The 18,577-nt window shown below is 41.6% G+C and overlaps 1 protein-coding gene across 7 annotated transcripts in view; it reads right to left on the bottom strand.

The window, feature by feature from the left end:
* Positions 1-18,577, bottom strand: part of RBMS1 (RNA binding motif single stranded interacting protein 1) — a 213,243-nt gene that overhangs the window by 116,543 nt on the left and 78,123 nt on the right. For 2 of the 7 annotated variants that reach the window (XM_061135262.1, XM_061135265.1), the window contains exon 1: positions 10,311-10,696. The exons of the other annotated variants lie outside the window; for them this stretch is intronic. In XM_061135262.1, the coding sequence (XP_060991245.1) occupies positions 10,311-10,379 (69 nt within the window). In that variant the 5' untranslated portion in view covers positions 10,380-10,696. Of the gene's footprint in view, positions 1-10,310; positions 10,697-18,577 lie in introns of those variants that run through there. 7 annotated transcript variants of the gene reach the window in all.

Genomic DNA, 18,577 nt, shown 5'->3' with positions numbered 1-18,577 from the left:
TAATGTGTCCAGTGCTGTCATGCCTATGACTTCACTGAATCATCTCAATAACATTAAGTAACTATTTTACCTCGTTTGCCACTGAGGAAATCAAGACCCAGGAAGTTTACTAAATGAGTTCATAGTAATAGAATAAATGATGAAGTTGGGATCCACACCCATGGCCACCTTTTTTTCTTTAAAAGCAACTTAAGATGTTTTGAAATAGTTTGATGGTATGTTTTAAAACTTAATTTCAGCTTGTGGTTCAGTTGAAAATATGTATTATTTTGGTTTGTGGTTCATGATTGAAGTCTGTTTGATATATGCTTTGATTTATACAAATATCTGAACAGTGGTTTTAGAGAGGTAAAAACTATACAAGAGCCACATCTTAATGATTATAACCATCTGAGCACTTCTGGCATGCCAGGCAGACATATCGGTGTCACCTTATTTAATTCTCCCAATAACTCTACAAGATTAAGATCTTGGGACTACTATTTCTTCAAGATCGTGATCAAGGAGTTTCTGATCACTCCCCTTCCCTGACTCCCAGGGACTTTCCTTTTTATCTTACCAGGATCCCCAGGATAGTCCCTGTTCTCAAAGTTCAGTGTCTCTCTTGATCTCACCTGTCTCCTTTAACCTTCATAAAAATACTCTTCAATTTCTACACCTAATCCCTTTTGTTGTTGCTGTTATTCAGTTGCTCAGTCGTATCTGACCCTTTGTGACTCCATGGACTGCAGCACACTAGGCTTCCCTGTCCCCTACCATCTCCCACAGCTTGCTCAAACTCATATCCATTGAGTCGGTGATGCCATCCAACCATCCAACCTTCTCCTTCTGCCTTCAATCTTTTCGAGCATCACGGTCTTTTATAACAAGTAGGCTCTTAGGTGGCATCAGGTGGCCAAAGAACTGGAGCTTCAGCATCAGTCCTTCCAATGAATATCCAGGGTTGACTTCCTTTAGGATTGACTGGTTGATCTTGCAGTCCCATTACCCAGATACTTGCCCTCATTTCTTACTGGAGAAGGGTCAAAATACCCTGCCAACTCAGACCCCTACATTCCCAGGGGCCCTCACTATAGCTCAGTCATCCTTTTACCCATCTCTATTTGAACACTCACCAAATTCTCAAGAGTGATTATTCTAAATCTTCTGTTAGACTCCTTAGGCCTATAATCTCTCTCTCTCTCTCTCTCTTTTTTTTTTTTTTCAATCATAACAGATTACCTAGCCTCTTTACTGAGGTGCAAGTTTTTGAAAGGTTGTGCTTCACCAGCCTCCTTACTCCTCCTAACATCTCTGGCATAACCAATCTCCTCTTTCCTGTATCACTGTCAGGCAATTCTCTCAGATCCCTTTCCTATAAGACTAACCTCAATCTTTCTTAAAAAATAACAAAGAAAATAAGACCTAGTTCCAACTATTCCGTGTTTTCTATTACCTTACTCTACTTAAAACCAGCCAGATACTAAGATAATCTTGCCTCAATATTGTCTGAAGGGACCTTTCCTTTAGACATCCGGTTTTTCTAAAGACAGGCCCTCTTCACTTAATGCCTTCCTTAAACTCTTTGGAATGTGCTTCTTTCATGTTCACCCCTGCTCCCCTTCCCTGTCTATCACACACAAACTACTCTATTGAAACTTCCATCTTGAAAGCTTTCAAAGACCTTCCAATGGACATTCCCAATGCCCTCTAGTACATCTTTGTCTTGTAGGCAACACTTGAGAGAGCTATTCTAGAGACTCCGCTCTTCTTGGGCTTCTGTGATAATCTCTCGATTCTCCCAACATTTTGCCATTTCTTTCCCCCGCTTTGCCTAATGCTCATCCTTCTTCCCACAGGTTCTCCCACAGAACCTGTGCTTCCCTAGGTCTGTCCAGATTCTTCTGGACACCTTCTCTTCCTGAACTGCTTTAACCTGTTCCAATGTGCCTTCCATTAAGTTTCAGGAGGTCCTGAGCTTCCTGCCCAGAACTCTAGTTCTGTATTTCTTGTTGGAAATTTCTGCCTACAGTTGGTAGGTGGGAACAGTGGGAAGGGTGGTAATGTGTGATTCGTGTGGCCGAATTAAAATAGCCAAACCAAGCTTAGGGTCTTTCCTCAGAAACTAATTTATTGTGGCAGGGTGAATTCTCTAACCCCTTTGCCACCCAACCTGCCATCTTCCATACTTCTGTAGAGGTGGGAATATTTAGTATAACCAAATGCACTTGTTATACTACAGATGTTATGGATGACCTGTACTATCAACAAGCAATTTGCTGGATAAGGACTCCATTCCAAAGAATGTGAGGATCCAGGCCAAACATGAAATGAGCACACCCATGTGACAAAGTCTCTACACTAACTTTAAGACAATCTCAGGGAAGCAGTAAAAATATTTACCACCATCTCTTGGATCCAAAATGAGTTCTCAAAGTGGTCTGCACAAGGTGCCACTAGCCTTTTAGCCTGGATGATTCTTCCTTAAGAGACTGACATGAACACAGAAGGACCCTTTGCATCTCTGGTGTCTGGACTTTGAATCATGTTACTAGAATTTAACACCTAACGCCCCTCCCCAATTTATTTTTGTGCCTTAAAAAAATGTAGACAATTCTTGTAAGAGAATGGCTGGATTCTATCTCATCACTGAGCCCAAAGCAAGTAATGGAGCAGAAACTTCATTTCCCCATTCATTCAAGACAAGAGACCTAAGACTCTTTTTTCACCAACACCATCTCCAACCAGTCACCAGCTAAATCCTGTCAATTCTCTCTGTGCAACAAATTGAATCCACTCCATCTATTATGTTCACACAGCCATTACTCCATTTTACAGCCTTGTCTCAACTGTCGCCAATATTTTTGAGCTAGGGCTCTTCTCTCATCTGAGCTTCCCAGGTGGCAAAGTGGTAAAGAATCTGCCTGCCAATGCAGGAGAGACAAGAGACACAGCTTCGATGCCTCGGTTGGGGAGATCCCCTGGCGAAGGAAAGGCAACCCACTCCGGCATTCTTGCCGGGAAAATCCCACGGACAGAGGAGCCTGGAGGGCTACATTGGATGCAACTGAGCACAGTCCAGCAGCTCTTCTCATCCACCTTAGCCAGCCTGACTCTATTCCTGCTCTGCCCACCAACCTCGACTCTGCCGTCCAGCTCACCTAAATTACTCACTCTTCCCCTAAAAGAGCTCAGGTATTCGACTGAACAACAACAAAACAAGGCAATATTGCTTTCTTTCTATTTCTCCCTCAGACCCAACACCTCTTCCTTCCATCCGTCACTGCTCTCTCCTTTCTCTCTGAAGTCCTGTAAGCCTCTATTGAGTTCACCTCAAATGCCCTGATAAACTGAGAATCCCCCTGGATTACAAAGTAAGAGCTTTAATGATTCTTACAGAAACCCTCACGGCCCCATTGTATATTACAGCTATTTGGGAGGAATCCACTTCTCCCACCCCCCTGCCCTTTCAAAAAGCTATACTGAAAAGAAAGTGTGTGATGAAGATAACCATAAGTATTCATGATAAAATAAATCCAAAGGATTATGACATGAGTGGTAGAGCAATCTTGGTTCATGTTTAGTACAGAAATTAAACGTGAGGGAATTTGTCCACAAAAGAGCTGTACTGAAATGCAGTTGTAAGTCAAATGACAACAAGAGAAAACAGAGGTAATTCCTCAATATTTTGAATAGCTCCTTTCCTGAAAAGTGATTTAGCAAATGAAATTCCATACATATAGCTATATTTTCTCTTTGCTGACTCATATAAAGTGGTGTCCTAAAAATGTTTTTTAAAAAGCACAAAAGTCTTGTTGAGCATGTATAAAACACGAAAATACTGAGTTCATAAATACAAAAACTATGTGTCAGAAATAGGTGATTTCCAAAAACGTGATACAGGAATTGGCAGTAAAAATAAGAATACACAGAAACTTGTAAAGAATAGGAAAGGACCACATCTTAAAGGTCAGACATAGAAACAAGTAGTACCTACACACTAGGCTGAAATTCTCATTGACTTGAAAACTGAACTTTCACTGCAATTTTTAAACCTTAAAAATAGTATAATTTTCTAGATTTTTCTTTTCACTTTATCTTTTTCTTGATAACCAAAGGACTGTATGTTCATGTGGAGACCAAGGGGGACTGGAAGGCTGAAAAACAAATGTAAAAAGAATCATGAAAAGTAAATCATTCATGATTCCATCTACCAACAGAGGAAAACACTTGTTAATATTTTTAGCATATTTCCTTTCAGCCTCTCTTTTTAAAATGCATTTTTGAAGCTGTATTGTATGCACAATTAACAAATGTAAATACAATTTCCCCAGTTTATAATACACTGCTTTGTATATCCATATACTTAAATAAAGTGGAGCCAAGAGTATTTCTATTTATTAGAGCACTACTATATTTACAAGTTTTGTTGTAGCTGCTATTTAATAAGTGTTAAAAAAACATAGTTACATTGATTCATTATTTTAATACAGAATTTAGTTTGCACCATTTAATGTTTTCACCTTGTCCTAACTTCAGGAAAAGCTTATTACTTCCTTCCTCATGTTATGTCTATCCTATTCTAAAATTTACCAAGCTTTTAGAATGTATTAAGCATTCTCTACAGACTCGAGTTTAAAAACAAACACCCACTGAACACCTACAGATGTCCAAGGAGAAAAAAAAATGTTTATTTTTCTAAGAAAGGCAAAGATGGCACCTTTGAAAACCAAGTATACAAACAAGACAAAGGAAAGGATTCAGCAAATCATCATGCATATACTAAAAATCAAATCTGTCTGCCCTTCAGCAAATTAAAAGGCAGCATTTTTCATTAACAGTCATTAATGCTCTTTTTTCCCCCTTCTCCAATCATATATTTGCATAAAATAAAGAACATAGAGCTGAAAGTCTTTCTTTCCCCAAAGACACGGCAAACTCTGCTAACAAAAGTATAATACAGGACCACTGTTTTAAAATATGGTGGGATGCTCTTTTCTACATCTTTTTTTGTATTTGTTTTTTTTTTTTTTAATGTGGTTGAGAGTCTTGTTTTCAAGCTCCAGATCCTTACCCTTTGGGAGGTTGCCCCCACTTTCTAAACAAAGTCCATTCTTAGAGGCTGTGTCAAGGTCTCCCAGGATCACACAGTGCCTCCCAGGACCACCCGCTGTTGCTTGCTTGGTAGGGACATTAATAATAATAACACCTTAGAAGGATTAACAACAACAACCCCGTGGAGTGTGCACTATTATCTTTATTTATCAGAAACTGGGGCTTTGTGAGGTTAACTGAAAAAGCATGCAAGTGACAGAGCCAGAACTTAAGCTGGGGGGTCTTTCAGTGAGGTTGAGTGATGGTTAATGAAGTTAAGATGTGAAATCTGCATTACCAGGGCTCAAGGAATATCCTAAGAGGCAAGATTTTAGGAGGAAAACATGGAAATAATTTTGTTTACAATTATCATTTCTTTTATAACTTGTTTTAAAAAGTGAGTTGAGTTCCCCAGAAATAGACAGGATTATTGGATTTGGCAAATAAAAACACACAGTACTGTGAAATATTTGAGACGTACTTACACTAAAATATTATTCACTGTTTATCTGAAATTCCAGTTTAACTTGGTGTCCTGTATATTATCTGACAACCCTAGAGCAAAGGCCTTTATGAAACAAACAGAAAACATTAATAAATTACAGAGCTAGAATTCCCAAAGCCGAAATCTGGGGTGCTCTGTGTACCACATGTCTTTGGGAGGCCAAGGAAAGGGAAGTGTTGTGAGGGCTACAGCTGTTCTTGACTGAGCTTCCTTCTTTTTTCCTGGTAGCAGACAGAGCTTTTGACTCCAGAGACCAGGCTTTCACCAGCCAGGCCATTTAAATTCACTGCCTCAAAATTCCTGACCTTTTCCTACTTTACACGGCCGTTGTGAAGATTAAATATAGCTGAGGTTGGGAGGGGATATCATATATATCTTTAAATATTTATTGGCAGAGTGCTTTGGAAATACATTCTCAGAAACTTGGACGAGACAGTCTCCCCGCCACTCCTCCAAGAAAGGGCTTGAAAAGTATTACCAATATATGGTGAGTTCAGTTAACAGTAGACTCTAAAAGGAAGGAAAGAGCAAAAACAAGAAACATGTTTAAAACCTGACGTGAACTATGGAAAATGTAGTGAGATGCCAAAAGGGATACCTAGAGGAAAAACTGGATATCACTAATGATGAATTCCATACTTTCCAAATGGCTATGGATTCTTATTTCAAACATTACCTTGACACATAAGGACAACTGAATCACAAACACATTGGAACAGCCTAGTAGAGAACCAGAAATTGGTTATCTTCTGGATACCAATTTAACTATCTGCTAACTTCTCCTAAAAAAACCTCCAATATCAGTGGCTTGAGGAGGTTTATGTTCTTCGAAACAGACAAACAAAAAACACAATAAATTGGAACTGGCTCGGTCAGTGTTCATTTAAACATTTCTCTGAACAACTTTAATCTTCCAACTTTAACAAAAACCCAATCTACTACACATAAATTGCTGTGAACAGAAACTGTTTGAAGAGGATTAATCACCAGCTTTGTTATGTCATCCTCTAACAAGGCCAAACACTGAATCACTGTTGAATTCTTCACGTGCAGCTACACCCAGTTAATCTTCAAGAAAGCAGCAAACTATGTAAATCTATTTAAACTAAGGAGATAAGTACTTCACTCATCAAAAGTTAGCAACTCCTATCAAGTACAGCTATTGGGTGGCAAGATCATTTGGAAAGAAAAGAAACACACACATACAAATTCTTATATTCACTCCTCTACCCCAAGAGACCCAACTGTAAACCACTGGGCCAAAAAAGAGGACTTGTTCAAAACCCTAAAAAAGGACATGCCTCAGTTTGTAAAAAACCAAGCATATGACATAACTGAGTCAACTACCTCAAGAAAACAGTTCCATAATGGAAGTAAGGAAACACGAAGGGGGAAGTACCTAATAAAACAGTTGAAAATACAATGGAAATATTTATTTCCTCTAATTAAGGCCTTTTCAGCACAAAGCACTTTTTCTACAGAAACACACTAAAATATTTTCACAATTACAGAAGCGGTTTTCATTTTGGTTGTGGGGTGTTCTCATATAATCAGACAAGGTTTGCTTAATATCCTACATCTGAAAGTCACAGTTAACAATAATTGGACACACAGGCTTTTCCATGGAGACTAGAGCCAGCAATCTTTGCCTAGATACTGCCTCCTGGGTTATCACTCCACTCACAGCATCTTACTCCGACCTGCGCCAAGCAGGTGTATTTCTAACAGGCTCGTAGGCCTGTGATGCAGGAAAATCCTGTTTATTCTGGATGATGCCAGAGATCAGTGTTCCTTGATGCCCTCCACACACAACACGGAGTAGGAGGAGGATGAGCATCACCCATTTCTGCTTTAACTGAAACTGGCTGACTCCGATATTTGTAAAGTTCTAAGAAGAAACTGTACAATCACTCCATAAAGCAATCCTTTGACACTGATGCCAATCCCCAATATCATGAACTCACTATCCAAGTCATTCATGTCGTCATTCTTCACCTTCAACTCCCTTACCACCCCTCCACCCTGTATCCCAGCCCCCAGTCCAGAAAGGTGGGAGGAATCCCTAAACCAGACTTTCTGAGACCAGAAAGGTGATGGCAGTGATGTGGAGAAGCTCTCTGTGAGTTTTCATTGAAATGTGCACGTAAGGTGTGGTAGTTTTAAAGAGCTTGACTGCAGGGTCCAAATCCTGGCTCCACACTTTGGGTCATACAGACCGAGCACGGAACTTAAACTGTCTCAGTTTCCTCAACTGTAAAAATAAAGATATTATTACCTGCCCTGTAGGACTGTCAAGATGACTAAATGAGTTAATCCACCTAAAGCCCTGAGAACAGCAATCCACAGGCTGTAAGATGCTCAACGACGGTTTGCCACTAATATACGTGTATAATACAAATGTGACTCTGGCTCATTTTTTTCCAAAGGTGATTTTCAAGTATTTCTCACATTCAGTGTTTTCCTCAGGCAAATTATCTTAAATCAGCTCTAACAGCTGATTATATATTTCTACATTAAAACCAAACTGCACTATACACCTAAAACATACCTATTCTTTCATCTAAATGAACACAGGGTAATGTGAACTGAAACGTGCAAGCTTGATATCACAAAATCTTCTAAGAAGCATTAATTAGACTTCCCATTTAGACTATGCCAGGATGAGATCACAAAGTCACTCATGGTAACCAGGTCCCCGCGCTGGAAGTGTGTTTTCCCAGTGAATGGCTAAATACTAACAAAAGAAACCTTTGACTCAAAATACCACTGGTACCCAGGGTCTTGTGTCTGTATAATGCCTACACATTCATTTCTTTCTTCGCCTATAGAAAAAAAGAGTCTGTTTGTTTTTCTGATTCAGTCAGCCCTTTTAGTCTCTGAATCTAAGGAGAGCCCAGTGAAAAGAAGAGCATCTTATCAGCGTGCTCCAGACCAGCAGGCTGTCCCCCTCCACACACAAAACCTCCAGCCCCTCACAGCAAAAGGCCTCACCCTCAGAGCTTTTTCCCCATTTCAGAGCTAACACCCCGCCGGGTTTTGACAACAAATAAATGAATACACAAGGCCCTGACATAATTAGCCATCTTTTCAGGTAGAAGGAGGTGGATGGGGGAGGAGGGTTCAGGAGAATATTCATTGTAAATTGGCTTCGTTTATGAAGTTGATGTAAGTGTACTGGATCCCAGGTATTTCTTTTAAATGAGGCCACAGGAAGAGTTCAGAGACGCGGGCTTCTGAATCTTGGCAATTTTAGCATATACTTCAACCAAGTCACAAATGCAGATTTTTTTTTTTTAATTAAAAGGAGGGACTTTTCTTAAGCCAGGTAAAAGTTCCATTTACTTGGGCAGGAAGGGAACACAGACTAGGTGTGTTTACTGTCTTTTCAAGGGGAAGCTAACAAGTGAAAGACACAAGGGCCAGAAAACAATACTTTTGGACACTGTCACTGTGTTCAGAAAATTAGGACCACTTTCAGACATACTTGTGCTAAGACATGCCTTCCCTCCCCCAAAATGACTCTGAGAACAAAAAGGACTAAACATAATCAATAACCCTGTGAACGCCTTTAGGAAAGCCACCAGGCATCGCTGTCATCTGTCATGATCTTAACAGAGCCATGGTCTGCATGGAAGGATACAGTTTGATTGAATCATTACGGGGGTAATAACTTAATTGATTTGTCTCAGTGGCTAAGGATGTAGACAAGAGATATATTATGGAAGAAAAATATCTGCAATCGTGTTTTTGTTTTCTCAACAAGCATCTTGCCACTGACCTCTAAATCAGCTTAACCTTTTCTAAACAGACCTGCACATTTTTTACATAATTTAAGGCTACGTTTTGTTTTTGCTGCTGCTGAAAGGCTCTGTGAGATTTATCACAACATGGCTTCAGTAACCTTCTTTTAAAAACAAAGATGAAAAACAAAACAAAAGGCTATGACTATAATCTTCCAGCTCCACTCATTTTCCCGGCAGGGGATTTTGATCTAACCACTAAAGTGCCTTTGGAGTTCAATCTGTTAAAAAATGTATGAAACGGTATTAAAATAGGAAAAGGCATGTGTATGACTCAGGCTTATCCAAGTATCTCTGCAACTAGGATGTCACAGGATTCCCCTGTGCTGCTGGAAACTGAAAACCTTGAGAAAGTGACAGCAGAAGTTCCTGTTTCTTTTTCTTTCTTTCTTTCTTTTTTTTTTTTAATATATAAATGGGAGGGGGAGCGCGCGCGAACACACACACACACACACACACACACACACACACACACACACACACACACACACACACACACACACACACACACACACACACACACACACACACTGGTCTTCCGGGTTTAGTACGAATCGGGTAGGTTCTTTGAGGTTCCAAGTGAAGATTGTTGTAGCTATTATCTTACTCTTCCACACACAAAGGTTTCCAGAAAAAAAACCCAAACTTGTTGCAGAACCGGGCGAAGCCCCCAGCCCGGAGCGCTCCTGCTCTGGCCGCGCCGCCGCCCCTTCCCCTTCCTCCGCGTCCTGCCCGGCCCGGCCGGCGGGAGCGAGGGCATCTCCCCAGCTAAGGTCGCCGGCCCGAGCCGTCCCCGCGGGCCGCCTCCTGCGAAACAAGGTCACCGCCCAGCCCGGTCCCTCCGAGGAGGGCAGCGGAGTCTGGCCGGGCGCTGCCGCCTTTTGTAGATCGGGGCGGCCGGCCTCCGCGCGGCATCGCCGCCGCCGCCTCACCTGCTTGCGATAGGGCGTCCTGCAGCTGCTGCTGCCCCCGGGGTTGCCGCTGCTGCTGGGGAAGATCATCGCGGCGGGCGCGGGCGGCGGGCGCGGGGCAGCCTCGCCGCGAGGGGGAGGGCGCAGGGAGGGGGACGGCCGGGGCCGCGGCCGCTCCGGGAACTCCCTCTCGCCGCGCGGCGGCGGCCAGCGGGGGCTGCAGCTCCGGGCTGACTTCTCCTCCTCCGCCCTCGACCTCCCGAGTCGCCTAAAAGTGCGGCGCGGCGGCGGGCAGGACTCGGGCAGCTCGGGCGGCCGCCGCCCTGCGTGCCATGGACGGGAGTTCGCGCGCGGAGCTGGCGGCGCCGCGGACTCTCCCGGCGGCAGCGGAGGAGCAGCGCCGCCGCGTCCCCACCTACCGCGGCCTCAACCACCGCCCCGAGAGCGCGCCCGCCGGGGGCGGGGAGGCGGCCGCGCACCGCCTCGCGCCGCGCCCAGGCCCACCCGCGCCTCCCCGCCCTCCCGCCCGGCGCCGCGCCCGCCGCCCCGCCGGCCCGCCGGCCGGCCCCCAGGCCTCCCTCCCGGGCTCGGGGCCGGGGCGGGGGCCACGCGGCCGGGGAAGCCGCCGGCGCCCCCGCTCCGGTGCAATGGTTGGGTCTGGCTCCCCGCATGCCGCACATTCCTTGGAGTAGCCACCCCCCTCCTCTTTTCTTTTTTTTTTCTCCTAGATTCTTGGCCTCAGCACCCGCTGCAGCTTTGCACCCCGGCTCGAAGCCCCTTTTCAGGGCATCGCGTCGGGGATCACGCTAACACCTGGGTAGGAAGCCAGCTGGTCCCAGTTCTATCTTTTCTTTCATCCTTCCAAACTACCCCCCCACCCCCCTACCGTCCACCCTCCCAGAAAAGGTGCGGGCGATCACACCTACTTCAGTGAACACACCAGCCTTCCATCAAACCTCTGCAAATCCCCGTTCCCCCAATTCGCTCGCGAAAATTTTAGCAGAGAAAATAAGTCTCCACTCCCCACCCCCCTCACCGCAAACACGCACGGTAAAGTTCGTGCTTCGTTCCTATGCCAGAGTTTGGCAAGCTTACCTTCGAGATGCCAAAATCAAATAGCGAAAATCATTTCAAGCCATCGGTTTAGCAAGCGGAGTAAAACTGGAAGAGTACGATCCTTCTATATTTAATTATTAGATGCGACACAAATGTGTTCCACTGAAGGGACACAGAAACTGCAAAACAGGGACAAAGGGAGGAGGTAGTTTCCTTTGTTTTTCAACTGAAATTATTTAAGGCGATTCAAGATGCCCCCACATTTTTTTTTTCCTGATCAGCTTTGCATTCGTTAGCATATCAAGCCCAGATAGAACCTGAGCAATGCAGACGGCCTCTAGAGCAAGTTCCACAGGCGCAGTGTGTGGATGGGCCACTCGGACAGTTGGCCTGTTCAGCAGAGACTGAACAGAGAATATTATCAGGGATAATGTTACCACACTAAGCGGTCAATACTACAGCGTTCTTCCTTGGCCTCTGGCCTCTAACGCCTCCCTTGAAAGGGTCATCTGCCATGATAATGAAAAATCCTAACTTGGCTAAGAAGTGAAGGCACTCAACTTCTGGCTGCCCTAAGGAAAACAAAGTGGTCCCTAAAGAAATCGAATCTTCTAGCAAAGCTGTGACCATTCAAGGGTGTTACAGCAGCAAGGAGCTGAAAAATATCCAACCTAGATACCCTTCCCACTGCTGACCTTGGGAACCACCTCAGTACACAGAGGGGCTCCAAACATTCTCTGACAAGTGATGAGAACTAGCAAGTCTCGCCTACTTAAAAACTGCATACACAAACTATACATATAATTTCTAATTCTTTTCATTAAAAAAAGAAAAAGCAGCAGTAGTAAACTTACTCTAAGCACAGTACTAGGTGCACAGTTTGGCAACTTAGAACTTGCTGGATAACATTCAGAGAAATGTATCTGTTATTTTAAATGATTGAATAAAAACAATGCAACTAACATTCAGCTCTGTGTTAATATATATACTATTTAGGACTACTCCAAGCCATTTTGGCTGCTCCTTTGCTGTCTCCAGACACTAGGTCCTTCTACCTAGTCATCAAACACGGGTATAAAATAGAAGGCTTTAGGGAGAACTGTTCAAGTCATAGATGCCTTTTGCTGAGAACTTAATGCCCAAGACCCCAGCAGTTTTAACCTGTCATCTATGGAAAAAATTCCATGTACAACCTCAGTTGTCATGACTGGTCTCTTAGGAAACCACAGTCTAAACCACAAAAGAACAGCATAGATTAATTTTTCTATGGCTCTGCTCTAAGGTCATGATGCTTTGGGTACTGTGCTCTTCTAGAATGGGAAGACTTGATTTGATACCCTGCAGTTGTTTTACAGGGTTAAGACAAGATTTTAAATGATAATACAATTTAAATTGGACTACAAGAGCAATTCTAATGACTAGGTAACTAAAATATACTAAGAACATTAAAAATATTTCAAGGACTATTTTTAAGAATAAAAATGATATCTAAACAGCAACAAAACAAAATGTTCGATATAGTGGATGGCATAAAAGGAAACAAGGAAAGGTGTATATTTATACAATGTCTACAAGCCAGGGTTCAAAAGTTCCAGATTCAGGAAGGTACTACACACTTAACTAAGCACTGCAAAGAAAGAAGACAGATTTTCCACCCTCAACGACTATAAAATGTAAAATATAACAAAGTCACTAAAGCCCAAATAATTCCAACCTAAGAGAAATAACAAATATTAAACCATATATATATATAATATATACATATATAATCAATTATAAATAGTCACAAGTGATTATTTATAAATGGCTACAAGAAGAGATACCAGTGAGATTCATCTAGGAAAGTATATTTGACCTTTGAAAAAAATATATTTTAGGACAAAGCAAGGAAGCATTCCAGAGAAACTGTAAGTTATCGTGGTCAAAATTAGAGCTTTGGAATCTGCCCGGTCGATACTCAGCTTCCTGAAAGGGAAACTGAGCCTTTGTTGAATGGGCAGTCAGACAACATCCTCCACAGCCCAGCTCAGCTGGTGGGTAAAGTTGTGGGAATCTGACCCAAGAGTAGTCAATCCATAGATAGGCCAGTGACCTATGACATGACTGGGACTGAAAAAATGAGCAGAGCCAATCAAATCCTCACCCCTGGGAATCTGATTCAGAAAACTGAACCAGTTAGGAAAGGGGCAGAAACTGCAAGAGTGCCAGGGGTAGAGTTGAGGCCACAAAAAGCCAAAACCATACGCAAGCCAAGGTTATGAGGAAGCAGAAACTATGAGTAACAGGAAGCTGACTGGCAGCAAACAGAGAGGCAAGCAGATGCCAGGAGCGGGTGAGCACTTGGCGGGGACATGATGGAGTCCCTGAAGCTGCTCTGGCTCTTCAGACTGACAACAGCCCCCCTCTGTGTGTATGGGGAACCAGCCCCACCCCTCGTTCTTCAGATAGCTTAAGTGAATCTGGGCTTTGCAATCCAAGGGACAAAATTAAACAGCCAAACCCAATCTGGCTCCACATTTCAGCTTTCCACTGACTAGCCACATGGCTTTGGGCAAGCCAGTTAACCTCTCTGAGTCTCAGACTCCTCACTGACTGTCCTAAGTATATCTGTGGTATTCCAACCAAAGTGCCCCACTCAATAAATGGCAGCTATTATTATTGTTTTCCCAGGTTTTATAGTGGTGGTTTGTAGACTTAAGTGGGTATACTGTGTAAATAACTGCTATTAGTAAGGCTGGCTGATCATCAAAGAGCAGGAGCAAGGGAGCAGGTTGAATGGACAAGTGAAAAAGGCCAAATTTAGGTAAGGAGAGCCTGTGTCTTTGAGAACTGTTTGCTGAATGGCTGAATGAAGATGCTTTCCAAGGCTTAATCCTAAGAGGTTAAAAAACATGTCTGACAGGAGGTCTGTTTCAAGAGCCTAGGTGAACTCAAGGTTTTCTCCCACGTTTGTTTTTGTCCTGTTTCCTTTAAAGAGGTTGTATGTTGGACCAGGGCCATTTCTGTATGAATGGGAAGACTGTGCGTGCTATCAGACATCACACTGTGAGGCAGGAGGAGGCTATGAATGAGGCTAATAAGGACAGAGCCGTCAGTACATGCAGGAGCCTGTAGCCTCGTAGAGATGAGATTTCGTGATTCCCAAGTGTTTGTAAAACCACAACCTGAGAATCTGAATTGAGAAGATATTTGTCCCATAGAAATATTTGGAAAATGAGACTTTCATTTATAAATTTCACATCTCATTTTACTTTCACAACAACCCTATGAAGTTGGAAGGGTTATTAGGCTTCATTTACTGATGAGAGGAAAACAAGTGAAGACTCACTGACTTAACCATAGAGTTAGGAAGTAGCAAGCAAATGTTCAAACCCAGATTGAGTGAGGGTTAAAAGATCCTGTCCTGTGCTCCTTCAACACTGTAAAGCTGGGACTCAAAAAAGCCTTATAAATAATGCTCCAATTCCCAGGTGAGTACTTGTAACCCCTACAGTGCTGAGTTGCTGGACACGAATAATGCAAGGCATTAAGTGATAAGTGCCAGCCAAGTGGTACAATTACACACTGTGCAAGTCCACTGCAGGGTGAGATCAATACAGGATATAACAAGGGCGTGGGGAGCTCAGCTGTATAAATGTTTTTGTTTGAGGGACATTCAGAAAGAAGCATTCTGCAGATGAGAAAAACAAAAAGTGTGTGTGTGTGTGTATGTGTGTGTCTGTATGAGAGAGAGATGGGTGGTATGAGAGAGAATGTAGATGTGGGGTGACTGCTGTTGAAATCATCACTTACCAATAAACTCCTTAAGGCAGCAGGAAAATCAAAAGGTTGGGGAGCCCCCCCTTCCAACACGTGTTACTGAGCCTCATATAGGAAAGAAAGAAACCTTTGAATAAAATTACTCAAAGAAGGTGTGGTGGGAGAGCTAAGCTTTGAAAGAAGGGGGAAAAACGGGAGGTAGAGAAGATGTCCAATGAGATAATAGAATACCTCTGTCAGCAAAAGAGGAGACCTGTGGTAGGTTCTAATCCTTGATCGGTGCTAAGGCATTTCAAGCACCCTTTTTTATTTGAGTCACATGAAAAACAGAAAATAAGAGGAAAAATTCATCCAACATTACATTACAATATTTAAGGAATAAAATATAAACATATGGTAGGTGTTAGTGTAAGCAGTTCAAACTTAAAAAAAATGTGTTTACATTTGAGAGTCTCTACGTCTAAAATATAACAAAAGCCTCTAGCTCCCAGCAAAGCAGGGGAAAAAAGAAAAAAGAAAAATATGAGGTCAGCAGATTCTTCAAATTTCTGTTCTTTCTTGATACAAAATAGAGTTGATAAAGTGTCCTATTTCTAAAGGAGCAGCAATATTTTCTATTATTTACTATTTTGCTTTTAAAAAAATTCTACAATCTTATTCTAGACCTAAAGTCTCCCTAGACACATATAAAATCACATGTGTATAAAAATGAAACTACTATAATAAAATAAAACTATAGCTCTATAGCTATAATCCTGGAAGACATATAGAACAACATAAACATGGCCAAATTCTGATGAGTCTTATCAGAAGCAATATTCTAATGATTCTTAAATTTATTCTGGTGAACAAAACAGAAGAAATGGGCTTTTCCCTACTGCAGCTTCTATGTATGGACTAATAAATGTCATTTATTGAGTAGCTACTATATTCTAGGCATTTTCTCAGCAAGTTCCTCTCTCCCGCCCTCATTCTCTCTCTCTCACACACACCATGAGAGAATAATAATCAGCTCATTTTACTAAAGGGAAAACTGAGGCTCACTGTTGGGCTGCCCTGATGGCTCAGACTTAAATAACCTTTCCAAGGCCACAGATCCAATATATGATGGAGCTGAGGTTTGAACTTAGGTCTTTCTGACTCCAAATTGCCTACCCCCAATGATACTCCTGATGAGTATTATTACTGTGATCTACAGTTCAAATCCAAACCCTGTGGGGAAAGACCAAACAGCCCAAGCCTGGGCGTGCATCTAAGCGTCATCAATTACCAACTACGTGACCCTGGCAAATCACTTTTTAAAAGATAATAAATTACACTGAATTCCCATTCAGTTTATTACGAAGACAAAGTTTCCAATATTAGATTACATACTTAATAGTACAAATACATATTCTGACCCAACCTAGCTCCTAAATCTTATTCAATTAATGGTTGCTAAGATATAACTCCTCTTACAACCACTAGTCCTATTCTCGGGGATAGTTGGTGGAATGGAGTTGGGAGAGAAGCAGAAAAGAACTATCTTCTAAAACCTGGGATGGTGATTGCATAGAAGGTATTTCCAAAATCCTGAACTGAAACTGAGAATAGAATTTCCCTCACAATCTAGTGGGAGACTATATTCGAGATTAGCTTCACTGTGGGCTCATAAATGCTTATCAGACAACTAACATCCTAATCATCATTTAGGATATTTATTTCTGTGGCACAACATCCTCTAAATTTCAAACAAATAATTTACACTCAAAAAATTTTTAGGAATAGCCTATCATAAATTAGTTACTTCCTTGCTCTTGGAGATGAGTTAATAAAATTCAAAGCTCAATCTAATTTCTGGCATAGGTTCTCTGTAAGTTAAATTTCTTTCCTATGTTTTTCTATAAAAATAGGTACATGGGTCCTTATTCTTTTCAAAAAACAAAATTACGGGGGTAAGTTCTATGAATTAAAATGTTGAGACTTTTGTTTTAGCTTATAGAATTTGTGTTGAATTTGTGGATGTAGATCAAATTCTATAACAAAGTAGAGCTAACTATTTGAGAAACCGGGAGAAAGAGAAGCTCCATTTTGCATTTACTATGGATTACTGTTTTCTTAAATTACCTATATGGATGCCTCAATTCTCTATATTCTTTGACTGTGGGAATCTAATACTAGAGCTGTTATTCTCCATTCCTATAGCAAACCTATGAGTAAATAAGTGCTACTCTTCAGAATACTTTGAGGTAATTCAATGAATTTTCTGTGAAATACAGTGAAATTACAAATGATGAAAGATATTAAGTGATTTTTGCAATTATAGTTTACCTAAAGAGAGAACAGTCAATCATCTACTGTAGTAATCAGACTATGTGTAAAGGATAAGAGCTGAAGTGAGGCAAGGAGCGGGGTGATGTGCTGTGGAAACAGCTAATTACATTCACCTCTTCCTACATGACTTGGGAAGAGACAGAAAGTACTTAGGAAGTCAACAGAATTTGTGAAAAACTAGAGCCCCCTCCCCCCCAAAAAATCTCTAAATCATGAAAAACAAAACTCAAATCTGGAGTAACCATCCCTTTTCCATAAGTAAAAATCAACTGTTTGAATGAAAATTTGGAGAGTACAGACTGACCAACTAACTACCTTGGACAAACAAAACCCTGATATAAGCCAAGAATGACAAAAGGCATAAGACATTCCTAAATGCTGGGAGACATAAACAATGTCTATGCAAAACCTGGGATCCACAGCACAAATAAGGGTTTTAAGCATTCAAAATACAGAAGAAAAAAACAAAAGTTTCCTTTCTCTTTAGTTGCTAAGAGGACCATTAAGGTAGTTTATTTTACCTGAAGAGGAGGATAACAGAATAATAAGTGAGAATTCTAAAAAGCTTTCTATTCTCCACTAAATTATAAATGTTAAGGTTCACATAAGAAAATATGAAATTAGAAGTAAATTTCTATTTAGATCGGGTAGATGAAGGCAAACTTTCCAGTAATAGCATATTTAGTTAAGAGTACTGCAATGGGCTACATAAGGAGCTTATAAAAATTCCCTACCCTGAGTGTCTTTAAGAAATGACTAGTTCTGGTTATCTAATACACTTAATATATGGGACAAACCGATGACAGACCTGTGGCAAATTGATACTCCCCAAGTGAAGAAAAGGCAAAGGAGGAAATTCTGATATTGTCATGACAATATGACTGATCATGACATCAGCAGTTCCTAATTCCAAAATATGAAGAACACTCTCAGAATGCTGACAGCATACTAAAAAGATCCTCCCAAAAGATCCTCCCCCTTCCTTCACCTCCCAATCTAATATTTAATCTACTGGCAGATGTGCTGAAGTTACAACTAAAGGATTATTAAATGTTGAAATCCTGTGAAAAATTCTTCTAAATTGGAGGAAGCACTAGGAGGAAGAAGTAGACAATTTCTGAGGACATTTTTCAGACCTATATGTTATACTGGGCTTCCCC

Source organism: Dama dama, chromosome 33, assembly GCF_033118175.1.
Source record: "Dama dama isolate Ldn47 chromosome 33, ASM3311817v1, whole genome shotgun sequence".
NCBI lineage: Eukaryota > Metazoa > Chordata > Mammalia > Artiodactyla > Cervidae > Dama > Dama dama.
The sequence above is the reverse complement of the archived record's forward strand: the minus strand, read 5'-3'. Positions and strand labels throughout refer to the sequence as shown.